At 41.2% G+C, this 21,848-nt stretch overlaps 1 protein-coding gene across 10 annotated transcripts in view; it reads right to left on the reverse strand.

Annotated features, from left to right (window-relative positions):
- Positions 1-232: 232 nt before the first annotated feature.
- RGS7 (regulator of G protein signaling 7) overlaps positions 233-21,848 on the reverse strand; it is a 277,417-nt gene continuing 255,801 nt past the window's right edge. For 4 of the 10 annotated variants that reach the window (XM_083830285.1, XM_083830286.1, XM_083830288.1 and 1 more), the window contains one exon: positions 16,870-17,537. Coding sequence is in view for 7 of the 10 variants with exons in the window: in XM_083830286.1 (XP_083686412.1) it covers positions 17,487-17,537 (51 nt within the window). In the remaining 3 variants the exon portion in view is untranslated. Of the gene's footprint in view, positions 821-16,869; positions 17,538-21,848 lie in introns of those variants that run through there. The other 6 variants (XM_083830281.1, XM_083830282.1, XM_083830283.1 and 3 more) reach the window with 3 other exon arrangements.

Raw genomic sequence — 21,848 nt, forward strand, 5'->3', positions numbered from 1 at the left:
GTACAAACTTCTTATTTAAATGGTTTACATATTAGTTAAGGACAGTTAAGTCCTTAATTCATAAAAATTTAGTCTCATTTGAACTGACAATTCCCATTCTAAGACCTGTATTTTTGGTATAATTCTTGTCACAATACCATTTTCCAAATGTCAAAGCTTCAAAAGTTTAAACTGCTATTTCCACTGTCCTGTATCCAATAGAAGAAACATATTTTTACTGCAGAGGAAAATGACTTGTTTCATGCTTCTCATATATTATCTTTATTAAATATTTGGACAGATATGCATCCATTTATTATATGAATAACCTATGGCTTCTTAGTCTGTAAATGCTGGCTGAAAGTTCACAAGAGCAGGCTTTTCTGTGAACTTTCAGTATTTCTACGTTCATTCGCTGCAATAAATCCTGAGACTATTGCCTGCTTAGCAGTAATTTGCATTGTACCCCTATGGCTAAAACAGGGAAGCTGGGCATTCTACATCTGAGTATTTCGTAATCTCTGAGCAGCTTGATTGAAGCTTGATTTTCTTCTGATATAGTGCAGGTTGTTCTGAGGAGAACGCATAATCACAATTATCTACTAGTCAAATCCTTAGTGGCTAACATAAAAAGCTTCACTACTGCTCAGTGCTAATAGAGGTTTCACTTGAGCAGAGCTTATTGAAGCATTTTGTAGTCACTAGAAAAAAAGTGTTCTTTGTGCGTGCTGTAGTTCAAAGCTGTAAAGTCTTTATGAATGGTTACTCTCAAAGCGCTACAGAAGTTCCCCGGTTCAAGGTGGCTCCTGGCTCCTCGGAAAAATGAATGTGGGGTTCCAGCCTGGGAGGAGAGAAATAAGTGAAAAAGGAGCATCCTTGACCTAGGCAGGAGAGGTCTGCCTAGTGCAGCCCTGCAGCAGTTACCAGTCAATGCTAAGCTGGATCAGAAGAAGGATCAAAGGTGAGCGCTGACCCCTGTAAACATGAGCATCAGTGAATGCAAAGTCCCAACCACAGTAAAAGCTCCTCGAGCCTTATTTGTCAGAGTAAAGATTTTCAGATTATAAAACCAGAAGTCGCCATGTGGTCACCTAACCACACCATTTCAGACACAACATCCTTGAACTAGATCCAGTTTAAACTTGAGTACATCTTTTATATTTAAAAAAAAAACAACAAACCAACAACATCTATTCTCGATTTAAAAATTACTGATGTTAGAAAAGCCACAATAGCCCATTGCAATCCATGCCAATAACTGAGTATTTCACTGATGAAATGTGTGGCCATTTCTTCCTGTGAATTTGTCCAGCCCTGGCCATCAGATCTTTTCAGATCTTTTTATATCTTTATTTGCTAGATTGGAAGAGCATTAGTCCTGAAGTACTTACCACCTGCGATCAATAACCCTTTAACCCTCTTTTTTTTTTTTTTTTTTTGTTAAGCTTAGAGGACTGGGTTCCTGAAGTTTCTACTAGAAGGTATTTTCCAGTCTTTTAGTTGCTCTCAGAGCTGTTGCCTGCACCTTCTTCACTTTTCAGGCAGATTGTAGGAGTGCCTGAAGCAAACAGCATGCTTCAGAGCTCAACACACATATTGATGAAACAAGTCAAAAATATGTATTCCCAGGAATCACAGCATTTTGGGACCAGTTTTACACTTGGAATTCATGTCCAGACAATGATCTGGACATAAGTCTACGTGTCCTGTTAATCTCTCTGGTCCCTGGTGGGGAGTGGTCCCACCAGCAAGCACAGCCTGTACTCTGTGTCTCTCTGTGCCTGATCTCATCTTTTCCTGCAGTAAAAATGACTGGTTTTCATTTGTCTGCCATCAAATGATCAAGCACTTCAGATTTTCTCTTCTAGAGATCTTTTAATCCTCATTACATATGATAACCCTAATCTTTGTAACATATGCCAATGTTTTTAGTGATGGTTTTATTCTCTTGCCAGACTTAATACTACTACTGTTACTACTAATAAAACTAGCACCATATTTTTGCAGAATACTACCAGAAACAAAGCTGCTCCCTGCTGGACTGTTCCACTGCAGAAACGTTAGCTTGTAACATCATTATTCTGTGTAGCTTCATTTCCCTGAAGCCACACATTATTATGCACTTCATGTCTAAAGTATTATCCAGAGTTACTGTGCTGAATTTTCACCTCAGAGATGTCTCTCAAGTGATGAAAGGAATTCTTGGCAAGCAGAAATCACTTTTTCTATTTCTGTCATGTTTTTCAGCAGAGGGTGCTGAAGTCATTTATTAATTAATCAGCTCCATGTACTAATTGAAATATATCCTTAATGTACTAATTGAAATAATAGATTATACATAGGTAAAATTAAAGCCACAACAAAGATAAATAAAAGTTTCATTAGAATTTAGTGTCAGAGTATGCAGATGACCCTGGGAGAACAAGGGAAACAACCCTCTGGTGCTTGGCTTTACTCATGAAGGCAAATTCATTTTCTTTCTTTCTAAAACTGGTTCATACTCAGTCTTGACTCTATGTGTCAACTCTCTCTTTTCCCTTTTTCAAATGCTGAACATTTTTTGATATGTTTGATAAGTGTCCATCAAACAATTCCCATCAGTCTGCCAAAAAGCCACATGTATCACATAGGAAAAAATAAAAAATCCCATGGCTCTTCTTCTAGATTAATTTCTGCAAAAATAACCATCTACAAATAACCAGGGATGCATATTTTCCATGATTCATGCTGCAGAATCCACCATAGACTGTGGAGCTGTTGTACAGAATCTAAGCTTTCAGACAAAAATAATGTTACCAGCCCGTATGATGGTGAGAGAAGCCTTCCAAAACAGGAACTGAACATGAATCAAGTCAGGATGACTCAGATTGTTTTTGTGATTCTGCAGAGAGACAATCTGAGATAATAGCTGGGTTGTATGAACTATTGCTATAATTTATTACAGTAAAAATTCAAAATACAATGACATTCATATTACTGTTGCACGTTAGACTTTTGCTATGTATTTTGAGGACACTATCATACTTTTACTACTAGTCCCTCTGTGTGAATAGATGCATAGAATGCATTTATAAAAGTCTTCTGTATGCTTTTTAGGCAATATGCAAAGTTTCACCCCAACAAACATAGCAACAACCCTTTTGTGGGCTGAGTAAGTACATTTTGATACGAAGACAGTACTGTCAGAGCAGGACTGAGTTACAGAGGTAGGTAGCCAGCCTTAGGACACTGAGGAATTCATAATATGATTGTTATGTGTTGAAGATTGAAGCTTACAACAGAACAACACTTCCTTTCCAGATGGAGAATAAAAAAAAAATAAAAAATAAAAAAAAAAGAACCACTGGGAAAAATAAACCTGAGCTGCTTTTGGTTAAATATATAAATGTGATTTGTGCTACTTTTGATAGAAAGAAAGAAATAAACCCAGGCTATTTCTGTTTCACAGGATAAAATCACTACCCAGGTGCTGTAGCTAGTGTAGCGTGGGCAGCACAAAGTATCAGTACAAGGGTATCTATGATTTTTGTGTGCTGTACAGGCAAGTTAAGTAAATGGTTTTAATCTAACCAACCAGATCTCATGACTCAAGGTGAGAAAAATTCTTCTTTAGTTCTGTACTCCATCTTTGCCAGAAAGCTGTTCTCAGTCAAAACTATATTTATCCATTATTTACCAGTTTAGTAACTGAGGACAAGTTGTACTGAAAATATTTTTTTAAATCAGCCAGCCAGGCAGCAATAAGAATAAAGAGGAAAGAAAAAATGCAACAGAAGGAGTCAGAGGAAACACGTCTAAAATTCCAGGGAAAACCTTTCCATTGACTTTACCAGGATTTGGCTGAGATCTGAAGTAAGCAGATCAGAACGATTGTTATTAAAATATGGGAAAGAGACTAGAGACTCTGAATAAGAAGAGGAGGCAGAGAAAGGGAAGAAGAGAGAACTTTCCAAGCTCCCAAGGAAAAGAGGAAAAATGGAGCTAAAGCTGCGAATAAATAATGAAATTGAAAGAAAACTGGAAAAGCAAATTAGAAGATGTGACAATACTGGACAGAGATGTAGGTTTTTTTGTTTGCTTGTTTTGTTTGTTTGTTTGTTTGTTTTTTTTGTGGTTACTCGAGCCACAGGGTAGGCCGGGAAATTAAAATAGCTGCAAAACTCAGAGAGAGATTATTCATATCTGAAGCTTCAGGCGGACCACATCTAGGTATTACTAACAGAAAAGGTTTATCTTTCATTGTAAATTCCAATCAAATTGGAAATAATTGGAGAATTTTTATTGCAAAAATTCTATATAGGGTCCTCCCACTGTGAGAATATTTTAATTTGCAATTTTTAACCTGACAAAATGATTTTAGTAGAATACACTGAGTGCAAAGGGTAAGTATTAATTATGACAATTAAATGGTAAACACTGCACAGGTAAATGCACCCCCAGCAAGCCTTGCAAAATCCAAGAAGGACAGAGTCTAAGTTTAACCACAAAGAAATCCAGACATGTTAAGAAATGTGACTGGAATTATGTGACTAGCAAATCCTCCAAAAATCATCCCTTGCTGGGAGAGTAAATGTGGAAGGCATATTTTGTTTTCTTAATCCATAACAGTGGCTGACACATCTTCTGAAGAATGAACTGCAATTCTTTCTAAACTATGGAGCCTTGAATGGAGACCAGACATGTGGTCTGAAACACATCAAGCATGCAAGTGGAACAACCAGCTTACAAGGAGCATGCCTATGCATTTGTGCTTAATGAATTTTGGTGTTTGTCACAATGGCAGAGTAACCTTGGATCTTCTTTGATTTTTAATTCCTAAAAATAAATAAATAAATAAATTGGAAGGCCTCGTTTTGCTAAATAAAAACACATATAGGCAGATAGCAGAGAGGTAGGTAGATGTCTGACAAATGCTGATTGTTTTTTTCTCCCATAGTTTTCTGGTTTCTGAGTCAGTACATTTTCTTTATCCTGTCTCCCCATAGATGATCTGTCCTTCCCGAGTCAGCTTCCAGTGCAGGGAATGGTTTCCATTTCTATTTTGCCATACTTAGGTAATTGCAACTTTTTCTCTGGATGTGTGAAAAGAGCTGGTAGTCTTGACAACCACATTATAAATTGTGGAGACACATGCTGTTGATGCTCCAACTAGTAGAAGAACATAGGCCTCCAAAAATTTTCATGCTGTACAACATAAAAAGACCTATTTATCCTTGTCTTACAGACATGAATTAGGATGGAGATCACTCATCTCAATAGATTTCCATTGTACTGCCCAGATCCAATTTTTCACAGCCAACACCTTCTTGCAGCATATCCAGGTACTGGTGTCCTTGTGAACTGCAACACCTCCTCACTTTTGGGTCCACGGATGCTTTCCAGGCTGTTTACCTCTGCCATGGAGAGCCTCCTCTAAAGCCACTACACCACTACCAACGTAGTTCTCAGGTTCAGGCTTCCCATCCATGCACACAGACAACATTGTCCAATGCGCCAGGTGAGCGAGATATTGCTCTTTTGCCCTCTATGTAGGTACACAGTAATTCTTAGAATGAAACCAAATAATAATCTTGCCAGAAATTCTCCAAGTTCTTGGAGAGTGCAATAAGGAGAGCCTGTCTGATGAAAGACACCTTTGCTGTTAGACAAACTGTCACAAAATTGTTTCTTTTCCTAGCATGGATCTCAGTTTTCTAGCATCCTACATTGTTAGTTTCCAAGTAGTAAAAATACTATGTAGGGTTGCATAAAAAGTTATATAAAGTCTTGATGCCAAGGGGAAAGAATATTTGGTAGCAATCTCCCAAACAGTAATGCATCAAAAACATCAGCTCCATCACTAAATGGCCTGCAGGAGTCACAGCAACTTTCAAAAATCCAGCTGTTCCTTGGAAGTGATCGGATCTTCCTTTTCTCCATCAGCAGCTGACAGGTTTTCAGCCAGCAATATTTCCACACAAATTACTGGTAGTAGCAGTAGTAGCAGTAGAATCATCAAATCATCTAGTTTGGAAAAGACCTTCAAGATCATCAAATCCAACCATCAACCTGACCTCCCATCTCTGAACCATATCCACTAGTAGTAGTAATATCAATAGTAGTAGCAGTAATTAGTAGTAATAATAATAATAATGATGCTTGCCCCCTACCAGTGCTCCACGTCGCTTTGAAAACCAGTTTTCCAGTGGTGCTCTGTGGGTTTTACACACAGCAGGCAGATGTAGAGTACATCTGTTTCAAAGGATGTGCCGTCCACAGCGGAGGTGCTGCCACACGAAATGCTTGCGTACGCAAAGGCACCAGCAGTCTTGCTGTAGGATGCCATGGGGTGGGAGTGTTATCTCTGCTGAGACCAGGGACAAGACTGCCCTGCCTGGGAGTGTTGCTCCATGTGTGCTGCACCATGCCACCTCACTCGTTCACCTCCACAAGTGTTGGGCTGACAGTGGTTAATATAAGCAGCTTTTTTTTTTTTTTTGTTTCCTGAAGAATGTGTCTACATTACCACAGAGGAATATCATGCCCCACCTTTTTCATTTTTTTCAATTGCCATGTCCATTTCTATAAAGCCAGGAGGATGGACCAGTAACAACCAGCTGGGAATACATCTGCTGGGCAGCTCCCGAAGCCCAGCTGTGCACTCACTACTGGCGCCTACACAAGCGCTGGCACTGCCCAGCTAGGGCCATGCTAGTGGCAGGCAGGCCACCTGCTCAAGAGGTGAGTGCAGCCGCCCCCCGGGGCCTGCCAACCTCTGGTGGAGGCAGACCAGGTACGCTGCTGGGGTGGCCAGCAGCTGGGCATGGTCCTGCTCCCCAGGGCCCACCACACCCTGCAGGCAGGAACCAGCAGCCGGCGCAGCCATGGCCCTCTCCGCTCCCCGGGAAGCCAGCGCTAAGCCAGCGCTGCTGCAAGATCTGGGAAACCGCAACTGGAGCCCATGTAGTCGGCTTGCAGCTCCTGCCCAGCCACATCATCAGGCCGTCTTGTTTTCAGCAAGTGATGCAGACTTTGGCGAAGCCTCCAGATATTCAAAGGTTATCCTTCAGCCTGCTGCGCCGCCTCGGAACGTGACCCCCCACTTAGACCGCGGCCCTTCAAGTTATCCTTCATTTGTCTGTTGGTGTGTTCTCTTAGATCTGCAGGCCACTTTGATTATTTGAACATCTGGAAGTTGTCACACGCTTTTTCTGACCGTGACCATCTGAAATATTACCCGGCAGGACTTGGGGGGAGACACAGTAAGGAAACAAAAACATCCTACTCATAAGAACATGTGGCAGAGATTACCAAATGACACCATCCCAAAGGGGAGTGCTATATATCCAACCAAAGACAAACTCTCTCTCCATCCCTTGAAGCCAGGACAATTGCTTTACAGAGCATCCAGTCCAGACATAAAATATATTACATATAAGTACCTAATATATTCTTCATTAAACATTATGTAATGAAGATTGGCTGTCTATTACCAATGTCTGTGATGGAACAAAAACATTCCTTTCATCCCTCAAGTTTCAAAGCTGAAATGTATCTGCCCACTTACATGATTTTCCACAGAAAAGCTTCCCAAAAGTGGTTCAGTGTCTGAAGACTTTGGGGTGTACAGCCCTGGCCTGCCAGTTGGCCTCACACAGTGAGGTAAAGCTGGAATTGGACATGCAAGAAAACATTAGACGGAAATTGCTGAAGTACACAGAGCTGGTCTCTCAGCAATCCCAACACATGGGTCTGGAGAGAGGGCAAAGGAGCCTCAAATCAGCGCACATGAAACCCGTGTATTCGTGCGCATCATATCGGCACACACACGTGTCGTTCGGCCGCGCAGGTGGAAGGCAGGGAGGTTCCAGCACAGCTGTTAGATGCGGGGCATCTCCTCCTTCTCAGCGAGGCACGGAGGGTGGGGTGCGGCGAGCCCCACAGATGAACATTTCTCCTTCTCCCCCATGCCCTGCTTTTCCGGCAGGAAGAAAGCTGAGCCGGACAACGCTGATATGCCTTTCCCACGGGGAAGGGACAGGATCTAGCCCTCGTCTTTCCCCCTGCTCCTGCCCCACGCCCCCTCCCGCGCCGCCGCCCGGGTAGCGCAGCGGGGTCGCGGAGCCCCCCGCTGTGGGGCTGCCGACGGCAGCTGCTGCGCGCCCCCACCAGGTGTCACTCGCGTCCCACGAGCTGCCCACGGCAGGCTGCGAGGGCCGCAGCGTGGGGGCACCCGGGGCTGAGGGCCCCCGGTGCTGGGGGCACCCAGCGACGCCTGGCTCGGCGGGTGCGCCGGGTGCCAACGCTGGAAGCGAAGCTGGCGGCTGTTCTTAGCACCACAGCCGAGGGTTTAGGAAAAATCTTGGCTTCTCCGCCAGTACCGGTTCTCTGAACAGAAAATAAGTTCAAATAGAGAGAAGGGGGAGACGGTCACTGCAGAACAACCGGGGATAAAACAAACAACTAAAATCGGTCAACCAGACAAAAAGCAAACCAAGCCCCCTCCACCTCCCACCCCCAAACACAACATAAATACCATCACCTTTTACAACAGCAAACTATTTGCTTTGCTACGGTAAATAAAATTGTTTTGACTTATCTTGCTTCCTTTGTTTTTGATTTTATGCTCTATTTAGATTTCTGAAACGACGGATTATACTGAATACCAAAAATGTCTCATCCAATAAACTTACATAATTTGTATTTTGAAACATTACACAAGTCAAAGTAAGTAGTGCCATTCAGATTACAGTTTTTTTCCTTAGCGGAATTAAAATTTTGGCCGTATCATAGCAGATCGGTTCTGATACGCTGGCAGTGGCGGTGCTACAATGTCAGTACCAATAAACAGAGCATTACAGTATCCAGGAGAGAGAGCTGTTAAAAGGAACCCTTTCTGCATTATATTAAGGTTGGATGCTGACTACTGCAGACAGCTTTTCTCTGGCTTAGCAAGAACACAACAGCAGCCACCAGACTGTGGGGCCTCAGTAATGAGGAGTAGTGAGCTCCACCCAGGCACAGGAGCTTTCAGGGCCTGGAAAAGGATGTGACATCTAAGGGCAACGTTAAAAGTCTTCGCCACGTTGGGTGCGTAAAGGTTTTTCTCCTTTCTTCTTTGCTTCTACACAGTGCAAACTTTCTTTAGATGAAAAATGAAAGCTGCAGGCTGAGTGTGGTTTGAAGGGTACATAGACCAAGCTCCTCCCATCCTCTCAAGGCCTGCCCTCAGCTTTCTGCTTCCCAGTGCTGAGCTCCGTGCCAGGCAGTGCCACCATGCACATACGTGTCCTGCGGCCTCCCTCTCCTCTTCTGCTTATGCTTGATGCTTTGCTGGTGACATGTGGAGCAGGAGGTCTGCTGCCACACACAGGTGCTCTCAGCATACAGAAGCTGGTGGCCACCATGTGGGGCTGGTGATGGGCCTTGGACTCACTATCCCAGACGTTATTTTTATGCTCTATCACTCCCTCCTCACTCTCCCTCTTTTTTTTCCTCCAGGTCTTCTGGTCTTCAAACCTTGGGTTTTTCTTTTCTAGTGTTCATAAAAAAGACAAAGTGATCAAAGGCACTCTGCCCTGTCTGTGCCATTGCTGGAATGACACTGCCTTCAAAAGCTTCCTAGAGACATACGTGCACTCCCAGCATGGGGTGTGGTCTGGGGTGAGGGGAGTGGGAAGAGTTGTTGTCCAAAATAGCTTTTGAAAGGAAAAGCAAAACAAACAAACAACAAAAAACAAACAAACAAACAAACAAAAACCACCTGATTGTACCAAAGAGGTGACACAACTGACATCTAGATCGCAAGCAGCAATGTACCTACTAAGCAAAGGGTAATTACTCCTTGAAGTCAGTCTCGCAGGTGTCACATCTCTATTTCAGTGGAAGTGTGTTGGAAGTTTGGGGCAGGAAGAAGCAGTGGGAGATGCCAACAGAGACACTGGAAGATCAGCAGATGCTCAGCTCTCCTTGCAGATGGGAATCCCAAAGTGCAGTTTTAACATGGCGATGGAGTTGGAGTAACCAGAAGAAATATCTAAAAAGCAGAACTTTCAGGTTCTTTTTCTTTTTCTTTTTTTCTTCTTTTTCTTTTTCTTTTTCTTTTTCTTTTTCTTTTTCTTTTTCTTTTTCTTTTTCTTTTTCTTTTTCTTTTTCTTTTTCTTTTTCTTTTTCTTTTTCTTTTTCTTTTTCTTTTTCTTTTTCTTTTTTCTTTTTCTTTTTCTTTTTCTTTTTCTTTTTCTCTTTTTCTTTTTCTCTTTTTCTTTTTCTTTTCTTTTTTTTTTTTCTTTTTTTCCTCCAATAAAATGTCTGAATGTCAAAAATACACAAGAACACAGAAAAAATAGATCACATGGGTTTCTATGACAGGAATTGCATTGGGAAGAAGCCCTTTGGAACAAAATGAAAGTCTGATATTCTGTTCCCATTAGAGGAAGAAAATAAATATACAAATTAAAATCCTTCTGCACACAAATGCACCAGTAGCTGCAGTTACTGTCCCACGTCTGGGGTTTGGAACAGAGACAAAAAAGGATGAGGAAAACAACTGAGAAGGAAAGCAAGACAAGAGATTTAGCCAAAGTCCCAGCAAGGTTCATGAAGTAATTCAGGTAGGATGGAAGAAGAAGTAAAGAAGCAACCCAAACTGACCTCACAATTACAAATTTAGCTGTTCCCTAAAATGGAATTTCTGGAAAACGATTCCATCATTAAGTAAGCATTATATGTCTAACTTGCTGCTAGTGTATCCTTTTAAAACACCAGAACATTTTTAGAAAGGCTATCCATTGATGAAATTTGACACTTATGCCCACTCCCTCAGAAAACTACCTGTGATTTCAGCTACAACATGAGCTTCCATACCCCTGTTCATTAGTTTCACTGGAGCTACCTCCTAGACCAGTATGTATCAGGACTTAGAAATATTTTCTAGTCTTGGGCTTCAACCCTCATTCCTACCTCCCGCAGACACTTTGACAAGAGGCCGGGATGCTCTGTGCCACCCTCTGGGCCCCCCACCCCTCTGTTGTCCTGAGGGACATTCGAGCTCCCAGTTTATTCTAGATCACAATGCCTGCAGCGAGTGACCTCAGCACCTGCTCCCCATCCTGCCCAACACATGAGTAACCAACCAAGCTTCCTTTTGTCCAGACCTAACCAGTGCACCTACGCTAAGGATTACCCATCTCTCTCCTACCTCCTGTAAGGTCAGCAGCAAGGCCTCCCCACCAGACACAGACACCTCCTCCCCAGGACATCACCCCAGGCCCTTCTCCCCCAACACCAGCAGCCTGCCAGCCCCTACGCCTCCCCTGCCTCAATCATACATGTCATTTATGGGCTGTTTCCCAACGTTAGCTAAGTTTACATGGGGAAGAAGGAAGAAAAGGCCAGCTGGTCCAGATCTCCATTCCTGTTTTGGCAGGTTCATGCTCCTGTGCAAGCAGCCAGACAAGTCATGGGGGTCCCAGCAAGGGGCAGGAGCCTGCCTTTATGGAGAGACCTGGAGGGCATTTTTAACAGGGACAGTGCCACCACTAACAGCCATCCCCTAAAGCAGGGAGTTTGGGGCAGCAGTGGCTGGAGGAAGCATGGAGATCTGGTGGGAGCAGGGCAGGAGAAGGAAAGGAAGGCACCAGGGAAGGTTCCAGGAGATCAGGTCATGGTCAGAGGCATGTTCTGCATCAGCCCTGTCCCTAATTGCTGACCAGCCTTTTCTTAATGTTTTTTCTCTCTCTCTCCTTTTTTTTTTTTTTTTACTGTGATTTCTTTAAAGTCCAAGAAAGACAGAACAGAGGAGGGAAATGCAAAGAGTATTTGTGGTCACTGTAGGAACATGCAGGAGGGATCAATGGAGTGAGGATCAGAGGAACAAAGGAAAAGAACCATAAAAGACTGTGAATCCTAAAAAGGTGTTACTGCCGTGGAGGAGAAGAGAAGAAAGAGACTCTAAAAGAACAGATAAGCCATATAAAGAACAGCTCATAAAAAGAGATGAACTCAAAAAAAAGGTCATAGATTTCAGGTTATGCATTCAGCAAAAAGGTGGAAAAGTTACATTAAAAATGCCCTTGCCGTGCATCTTTCAAAAAGGAAAGGCAGAAAGGAATAAAGAAGTGGATAGGAGAGTTATATGAATAATGAAAAGCTTCATTTCTGTGACACAGAAGAAGCAGCCGCCACAAGGTTAATAGCAAGGGTGGTAAATAGCATTTGTTTTGAAAGGTGACATCTATGATGAATCTACTGAGAAGTTTCAAAATCTAGTTAAATCAAAAAAAAAAAAAAGAGAGACAATGAAGGTGAATGCGTCAGAATATATTTTGGGAGAGAAGAAAAAGTACAATAAAAATTGTGCAAATGCCACTAACAAGGTAACATTTACAATTGTGTCTTAATATTGTTTGATATTTACTATCCATGTCCACCCTTGTAAATAAGGGTTATCATCTAGAATTTGTGCAGGTTCTCAGAGTTTATTGTCATGGCAATTTCTCTTAACAATTTGCACATACAGATCCCTTATGGCAAATAGTGATGAGGATAATCACTATCATTCATGCATCAGTGTTACAGAATCAGGACAGCAGATTCCTCACGCCTACCCATACATAGAGATACCAGAAGGAAAATGATCTGCAAGTACTTCAGAGGTTAGGATTTAAAAAAAGAAAAATGACCTTGGTAAAAGAGAAGAACAGTCTGAAAAACTGGATGCTAGTCAATGCTAGACAGCTAAAGACACCTCACTGATCCAGGGATACACACTAAGGGGAAAAACCACCTATGTTTTATTGCAAAGGAGCTGGGCATCACAGTGCCTCATACACAGGACATGATTCAGCAGTGACCCTCTACTACAAAAAGGGCAAGCCTTGCCATTGTGCCTACAGACAGAAGTACAGCCTGCACTGCAATTGTAGCAGTCAAGCCCGGGCAGGAACAAAAAAAAATCCTGCTCCAGGCTCCGTCCTCTGCAAAAGCTGGAGGAGAGCAGCAGAATCAACCCGCACTTCAGAAAAAAACAGGAAGGAAACCAAAGGGCACTGTAACATTGCAATGGCTATTTACATATTTGAGCAAAAATGGAGGGGACATTTTATTACAGTTAATGTAGCAGCCTGATAAGGGCTAAAGGGATAAATTGAAGCAAAGAAGATTTAGTTTAGATATTAGGGGAAAAAAAAATTTGCAGTAGCAGAGATAATGAGTGTCTGGGGAGACTCTGCAGTCCTCAAGCCAATGTCTGTACAAACAAAACCCATTTATTTGTACAAACCTCGCTTGAGGACTCCACAGTCCAGAACAGCACAACCACAAGGAGCCTGGCCTCAGATTATCCTCTGCTTCCATGTCTTTGATACTGGGGTTCCTTCAGCATAATGTATTATTCAGAACTACTTAGCAACGTGCTTAAATGAATTATGGACACAGAATAGGTACAAATAAATTGTTGGTAATTTGTTGGAATATCTTGGGATTAAAATCTTATTTTATACAGGTACCTATAGCTATTAATTTTCTTTTAGCAAAATTTCTACGTTTTATACACTTAAGTCAAAAAGTTCAGTGGTGTTGGTTCTGTGCATGACATCTTTAGCTAGAAAGGAAATTAAAATATGGTAATTTAAAAATCTAAATTCAAACTGCTGCTGCTAATCAATTGACATAAAGATAAACAAATGGAAGACACACAAAAAAATCGCTGGTGATTCCCAACTGTTACTTAAGGAAAACAGTCTTCTCTCACTTTAGTTGTCTGCTTTGGCTTTCTTCCATATTTTTAATAAATAAACATCCTAAACACATTCCTGTAGATCTCATTTTCTGGAACTAGTTTTTTTGCTCCCATTTGTTATTTCTTGGCGGACTACTGGGAATTTATTATTTCAAATGACATTAGGGGTGCAATTTGAAAAAAGAAATTCTCTATATTTGGTATTAAGAGCTTTCTTTCAGGAAAAAAAAAAAAAAAAGTCCTTGTCGGGCTTTAAAGGGGCAGCCGCAGATGGTCTGGTCGGACTGCTTCTCTGCGCTTTGATTCCAGCTCTGCCCAGCACTGGCATCCCACCAGCAGCACGCTGCCTCTCCTGCGCCAAATTGCTCGGCGCCTGAGTTCTCCTCCCTTGCCGGTTCCATTCTGGTCAATGCAATTAATTCTTATTTCTTTCTTCTGTCTTCACCTTCAGCTCATTAATTTCTGGCCAGTCTCCACTGCTCTTTCAGCTCAGCATTTTGCTCTTTCTCTCTTCGGTACTTAAAGCCTTTTCCCTTCCTTTTTTTTTGATGTTGTAGGGTTGGTGGACAGTTTTTAATCGTACCTTACAGAAGATCTGGTGAACGTTCAGCTCTTCTCAGGTTGAGTGGTTCCTTTAAAGCGTATTAAAATAAATATTCGCCAGTGAAGGGTGTTTCCAGCTTCCTGGGAAGCACCAGGAGGTGCTGACTGATGGCTCTTCCCCAGGAGGAAAGAAACCTTGCTTGGTCCTGTTTTTTTCCTCAGCAGATATATGACCTCACTGAAATTCCTAACAGATACAGCACTGCCTAGTGTGTACTTCAACGGCTAGGTGGTTGCCACAGTAAGAATAAATATGCCATAACCTGAGTTAATCTTAATTTGTGGAAGTGGCTTTTCATATACATTTGGAAACAAACATCTATAAATATCTATCTTTTCTCTGGGGAGACATTTGTGCCTACTTGGAGCTTCCATTCCCGGTGTGGCAACACTGACAGATGACAGTGATCAGGGGAGGGATGAAGAGATCGCAGACAAGCCCTTTAAAAATCAACTGGCTCTACAGCAGGTTTTTTTGGTCTGTTTGGGCCAAATTCACTCCTGGGTAACTGTGGCATTGCATCACTTGAAACAAGGTTCAAATTAAATCTTAATACTACTCCCTGCCTACTTTGAAATTCTTACTGTAATACGCATTTTTACTTTACAGACATTGTGTTACATCCTGCACAAACACAGGAAAAGACAGCCATTCAATACAGGCTTTGTATGTATTGAAACAAAAGAAGAACTAGAATGAGTACAAAATGGGTTCAGGAATACAAATACTTCAGATATTTTTATTGGCTAGTCAGTGTTGCAAAGTGATTTAAAAAGAAAAAAAAAAAAAGAAAAGGTAATTTCCTTAGAGTAAAGTTCAATGATTATCTAAACACATGAATTTGAAACATTCCTTATTTGAAGGCAATGATTCTTCAAAGCAGCTGCTGGTATCTAATTAGTTAAATCCTAAGGAAAAGCAGCAATATACCAGCTGATGCAATTGGTGGCAGCAGGAGTTTGGAAATAAATATCTCCATTTGGCACTGAGAAGTGAAACAGAGCTCAAATTTCTGTGGATTTCTTGGACCCACGTTCTTGCCTCAGAGCTCACATTGCTGTGGTAAAGGAAAATTAAATCTCAGAGTTTAAGATCTGGGGTTCAGTGTGGCTACTTATTAGAATTCATCTGGCCTCCCTAGACTGTGAATATTTTGACTTGACCTAGATGGAGCTCTTAATAAAATCAAGCTCTCATAGGCATTTCCAGTGTTCTGTGATAAAATTCAGCTCAGAAGAATCATGCTGACAGAAACTGTGACACCTTAATGCAGCGATTATTATCCTAGTTAGAAACCAGAAACATAGCAGCATGCGCAAACAAAGAACAAAAAAAATCCCTCCTCCCCAGAAAATTCAGCTGAACAAAAACCAAGGGAGCAGCCATTCACGGTGATGTACAATGTGTTTGGTTCTGGGTTTGTTCAGACCATCCCTCTAGAGATGCTGCAGTCAGGGTTACAGCAGCTCAGCAGCCCTGTTCCCAGTGGCAGCAACACAGATAGGCAGCTGGTGTTAACTGAGATGACTCGAGCACCAATGTATTCAAATTTATTGCCTGATTGTGTCTATGACTATCCCACTTTGTGTATGGAATGGGGGTGGGGGGTATTTTTAGGTTTGGTAGTCCCTTTAAAACAAGGTTCCTCTTTTCCAATGTCACACGAAAGTCAGTACCACAGATGGTACCAGCTCTGGCTGTCCTGAGTTTTTCCTATGCGCTGCTAAGAAGGCTCTTTCAGCATGTTTGTCCTATGCATCCTACAATGCCGTGGGGGTACTTGCAATTTGACTTAGCTCACACCATACTTTTGTGCTCAGAGATTCTGCCACTATCTTTACGTCATCTGTATCAGTCAGAAGTGCTGCTTTTCTTCTGCCAAGCACAGGTTTTCTGGTTCCAGCTCAATTTAGCTTCAGAAGGCCCCACATCTGTTGTCTCAAGGACAACAGCTACACACTCTTGTAAACCTATGAGTAGGTCTTTGTGAGTAACCTCAGTATTAGACATACAACAGCACACTTGAGCAGCAAACTGAGCCCCTGACTTAAAATTGCAAGTTCCTACATTTACTACCCAAGGTTTGCACTCTATTCTCAGCACTCCCAAACCACTGCCTTTTCAGCTTAAAATGTTGCATTGACACATGACAGCAAGGAGAAAGAAACAGCGTCTTATTTAGCAAATACACACTCATGGTTTCAGCTAGATTTGTTCAAGGTCATTCCTAAGAAAATGCACTTCACTTCATCTGCTCTTGGGCAGCAACTGAATCACTGAGCACACTGTACAGGCTGCGCTCTTACAGACCTGGTCTAGCTTAAAGAAAGGTTTGCTTATGTGATGATGAGCAAGCTGGAAAGGTCTCACTGCTGCTAGCTTGATAAAAAGAAAATAAAGAGTAAATGATTATCAATAAACTGTGTTTGGTTAGGTGTCACTGAGAGAAAGAAAATGCCATTTCATGTCACTTTTTGGAAAGCACAAGGTAGGTAACTTTTAGGAATGATTTTGCTCTTGACTAATCTTCAGATTCAATATTAAAATCTCAAACTTCCCAAAGGAAAGAGATTCTGCATCTTTTAATGAAAGATAAAACAACAATATAAACATACACAAATTTACAGAGAAAGGATCAACTTTAATACATCTGGAGTAAAAGGTGTTCTTTTTTAAATATGGTATAAAAATAAATGCAAGAAACATTAACAGAGAATATACAGACAACAGACAAAGACACAGGCTTTCTTTCTCAATGTGAATACATCAGTGAAATGAAACCTTCTGTGCTAATTCATTGTGCAATAAATGTGATGCCATATGTATATTTATTAATATATGCATTTTTTACATTTCTTCCAGTTTTTGATTGACGTATTTTTTTTTTTTTAATAAACTGTGCCTAGCAGAAGCTTTTTTTTCACTGTACTTGAGCTTGCAGAAAATAAAAAGACACAGATCCAGCTGGATATGAAGGAGGAAGTGAGCAGACAGTTTTCGAAATGGAGGCATCGAAAGGCTAGAGAGTCCCTCGGAGTCTGTAATGCCTTAGTATACACAAAAGAAAACAAGTCAGGTCCTTGCTCATGCAACATCTTGTTCTACTGTCCTCTGATTCAGGCAATCAGTGAGCTACAAAGTATGTATAATGATTTGAGTCTGCTTCCATGCTACAAGGTGATCCTTTTAGTAGGACTGCACTAGACTGGTTAACCTCTTTGATGTGAGCGATTTCCCCTGAGGAAAAGATAAAAACAAAAAACAAAAACAGAAAACAGAGGCATGATCACTGCAAACCTGTTCATCAGCAACCACTTAGTGTTGCCACATCACTGTCAAATAACTAGGGGAACCAACTGGAGTCTGTCAAATCTTAAACCACAGGAAGCCCTTATGCTTGCACACCTGCACTGCCAGCCAGCCAAGTTGTTTCACAGAATAATCCACAAATTCAAAGGCCATTTTTGAGTGAGATTGGGTTTGGCTGCTAAGAGACGACTGCTGAGGGCTTTGCTGTTGGTCACTCCCAGAACTTCAAGATGGCCACCACAAGTGAGGGCACCTTATGCTACAAAGACGAATGTGCACACTGCAGTAGCTCTGTCACAGATGGTAAAAAGCTTCTTTAAAGCTCAGGTAAGGAAATAAGAGGCAGATTGCATACAGGCAGGAAACAGCTTTTCCATGAACTCAGCTATACATTTGCTGAGACTGCGTTTACTGTTTATAAGGACCATTGGTCAGGTATACTACATGGGACTACATATCACTGCTTAGAAGGTGTTTGGATTTCCACTGTCATTTTCCTCACCCTCCTGTTGCAAGCATGCAGTTTCAGTTTTTTAGCAAGTTCTTTTAATGAGGTATAATGACTGTCCCACAAGAGTTAGCTCTACAGTGTGGAAAGGATAGCATAGGTTATGTTGTCATGGTGTATTTCAGGCAGATTTGAGCTTTAGCTAAGCCAGACAAAAGCCATGAAACCACGTAAGTGTCTCTTAGGGCCACCCTACTGTGGCTCGAATTCAGCAGAGGCAGAGCTGGTTCAGCAAGCTTACACCGCTCCTCAAAATACCACAGGCATACCCTGATAGTGTACCATAAATAGATAATAAAATATTAAACAGCAAATGGCTCTGCCTAACATTATAGTCAAAGGATATTTAATATTTACATTTATTGTATTGTTTATCTTAAGTGAACAACTCAGTAAAATCAAACTGACTTCAAGACTACCATAAGAAATATAACCGTGAAGGGATGCTACATCTGCAGTAAATGGTAAATGAATTTATTCTGTCATATCAATGAGTTGTTAAGTCATCTGTTGTATTGTAACTCAGTGGAATTACACAATTTAATATCTATTTTCCTTACCAATTAATTTTATGTTCAAAGGGATATGCAAGTTGGTTTTGAACATTTGCCCAAATGCAATATATCAGAATGGTCTTGACAAAAAGAAGAATAGCTATTTTATTCTTTGTGCTCTGAAATAAAAGTCAAACAAATGAGGATGAATTTTTCCCCTGCAATATAATTTTGAAGGGAAATCATGGTCTGCGATGTTGGATTAGACTGCTCATCTATCAAGTTCACCATATCACCTGACAATACTACTACTTACTTCTTTGAAAGATGTCTCCTTCCTGGCATGGTCTGCCCCCTGTGTCTGGCTCTACCTCTATGAATTTTTACCTACATTAAGTTCAGTTTCTTGGCATACTAGTTTCTTAACCTACAAGCTCGGCTACTTTCTGCAAATATGTATGAGTTCCATTGAGTACTGATCTGTCTAATAATTCCCTTCCTGGAGGTTTCTATTAGTTATTAACGCAATTCACTCAATGATGCACTGGAAAGCTGCACAAGCTTTTATCATGGGATAAAGTCTGTGAATTAATTTTGCATTTTTATCTGCAATAACTGATTATTTAGGAGTTGTAACTCCATGGAACTTTTAAGATGAACCATAACCACACTCTAGCATGTCAGGAATGAACTGTGATATTACATAAAGTAGGAGTTTTTAATCTAAAAGCAGGTATAAAACTATTGGTTAATTAGTTGACCTGACTTGATAATCTGATTCAATGTAATGAAATTTCCCCTATAGACACATAATGATATCATAACATTTTATTTTTTTTATGGTATTCTGCATCACTTCCACCATGGATATTGCTTGCCACAGTAAGCTGATGGTTTTTGGATACCTTTTCCCCTAAGCCCAACAGTGATCAGGATTTCTGATTTGGTTGGTCCTTTCCTCCATCTCCCTTCTCTGCCCAGAGAATATTACACTCCTTAAAAGATAGGTGTCCACCTGAACAACATTTCTCCAGGTATTAATAATTCAAAATTATCTTATAGGTGGAAAAGTGACAACCTAGACAACATGCCTTCCTCAAGAGATCTCCTTCAATTTTTATTCTGAATCCCATTTAGTCCTCTGACTGGAAAAATAAGGTTTAAAGGCATAGAATCCATAGCAGCCCTAAATAGAGAAGTGTTCCATCTTCTTTTTCAGTTCTATAGGCATTTGTTATTTCCAGTTTACAGGCAATTTCCTTCAAACTCTGTTCCAGCATACACGTTTAAAATAAAACCTGATTCTTTAGCTCTGTATGGTTGGGTTTCATAATTATCACGTCTAAGAGATATGCAGTTTACAGTCTGATATAAGGATCATCTCTTGTGAGTCATAATTTCAGGGTTGAGTCTAACTATTTCTTTCGGATACAATGTTAATAACATTCCATAAGCCAAATTTTATATTTGTTCAACTACATCAAACAGGCCAGTTTTGAGAGGTATAGCATATGACTAATCACACACAGGAAAATGTTTGCTGTACTAATAAGGCTAAAGAAAAATTGAAAACAAGTTCAGAAGAAGTAGTAGATGCGCATCTAAATAATTAGAAGATACATATTTAATATTAATTTAATATTAATTTAACATTTTAATATGTTCTTGCTATTGACATGTAGAAGTATATGCCCAAATTTTAAAGACGAGTAGAATTTTTGTGTGTATAGGTACAGTTTAGCCAAATGAATTGAAACTATTTAACAATTTTATTATAATACACCAGCATAAATGAAACCCTGCACGCATGCCCTGACGAGTCAGAGTACAAGGAGGCAGCAGAGCAGCTGGAGTAAACAAGTACATTGATGAATACGAAATCAATTGGTCTCAGTGTTCGTGTCGCTACCTTAATGTATTAACATTTTTAATGCAGACTTGTCCTTCCAACTGTACTTTTAGAGATCTTGGGGGGGGGGGTAACTCCAAAAATGTGATGATTTATGAGGTGCTACGTACAAGTGTGCTGACTGACACTAACACCTCAAGTAATCAGACAAACAAGTCAGCAACAACCTCAATACATATGTGGCTTATAAGAAATCAATATGAAATTTATACAGGGGACAGAGCTGAAATGTATGAAGATTAGAAGATTAATTTTCTAATTCTCTTCTTTTTGGCTAAGCAGCCTCAGTGGCTCTTCTTTCATGTTTCTTTATGGTCCCTAGAACAGATGTTGGTAGAACTGGAAAGGGAACTCCATTCATTCAACTGGGAAACGGAGAAGAGCATGAACCCTTCTAGGAGCAAAATGAGACACTGAGCTTGGATCAACCCTCCTTGCTCTCACCGTTCCCCATCCACTCACACGCGGCACAGCTGCAGCATGCCAGCAGCTTGGCCAGCATCAGCAGACAAAACTCCCAGGTGACTTTCCCAGTGCTATGCACAGAGCTGGTATAAACAGCTTCTGGCAGAAGCACATCTGGAGAGGCACAGGAACAGAAACTGTAAGTCAGGTCAGTATTTAGCCAGCCCTCACTTCTCTAACAGGCTTTAGCGTTGCCCACGGGGTCGGGATTTTGCTTCAATTACCAAAGCAGCATGGGAGGCTGCTCTCACCCAGCCCCACGGGTGTATTTCTCTTTCAGAAAGGTGCTGAAGAGGAGGAAGGTAGCATTTACTGAATTTAGGGGATGACTTCTCACAACAGCTGCATTGCTAAGTGGCTGCATGTGCAAAATCCTCCTGCTTACTGTGGGGAGTTGCAGTCCTCTCCTCATTTCTCACTGGGGCTGTTCCTTGTCTTGGAGCAGACCGTAGACAAGAGGCATTGGCTGAGCAAATGCATATTCCTGATTTTACTCATTCTAAGCTGGATGATGCTCCCTCTTCCTTTCTTTTTCCTTCCCCAATAATATTTGCATTTACTGATGAGCTGCTCTCATGTGTGATTAACCTACAAGCTCTTGCCAGATGAGGCAGTTTTATCTTGAAAAAACATTAAAAGGATGGGGTAAAACCTAACATTTTCCAAGGTGCCAATGCACTGGACAAATACTTAGTATGTGTTTGTCTTAGGCATGACGCCTCAGATTTCAGTACCACTCCGCAGTTCTCATTCTTGCAGTAGTTTAGGACACGGGTAAATGTTTGTTAGCTGGGAAATGGCAGTCATTGGTCTAATAGCTGGCTCCTACCAGAGACAGAGCTGGCCATGCCAGTACCACATGT

The sequence above is a fragment of the Anser anser genome, assembly GCF_964211835.1.
Source record: "Anser anser genome assembly, chromosome: 3".
Taxonomy (NCBI): Eukaryota; Metazoa; Chordata; class Aves; order Anseriformes; family Anatidae; genus Anser; species Anser anser.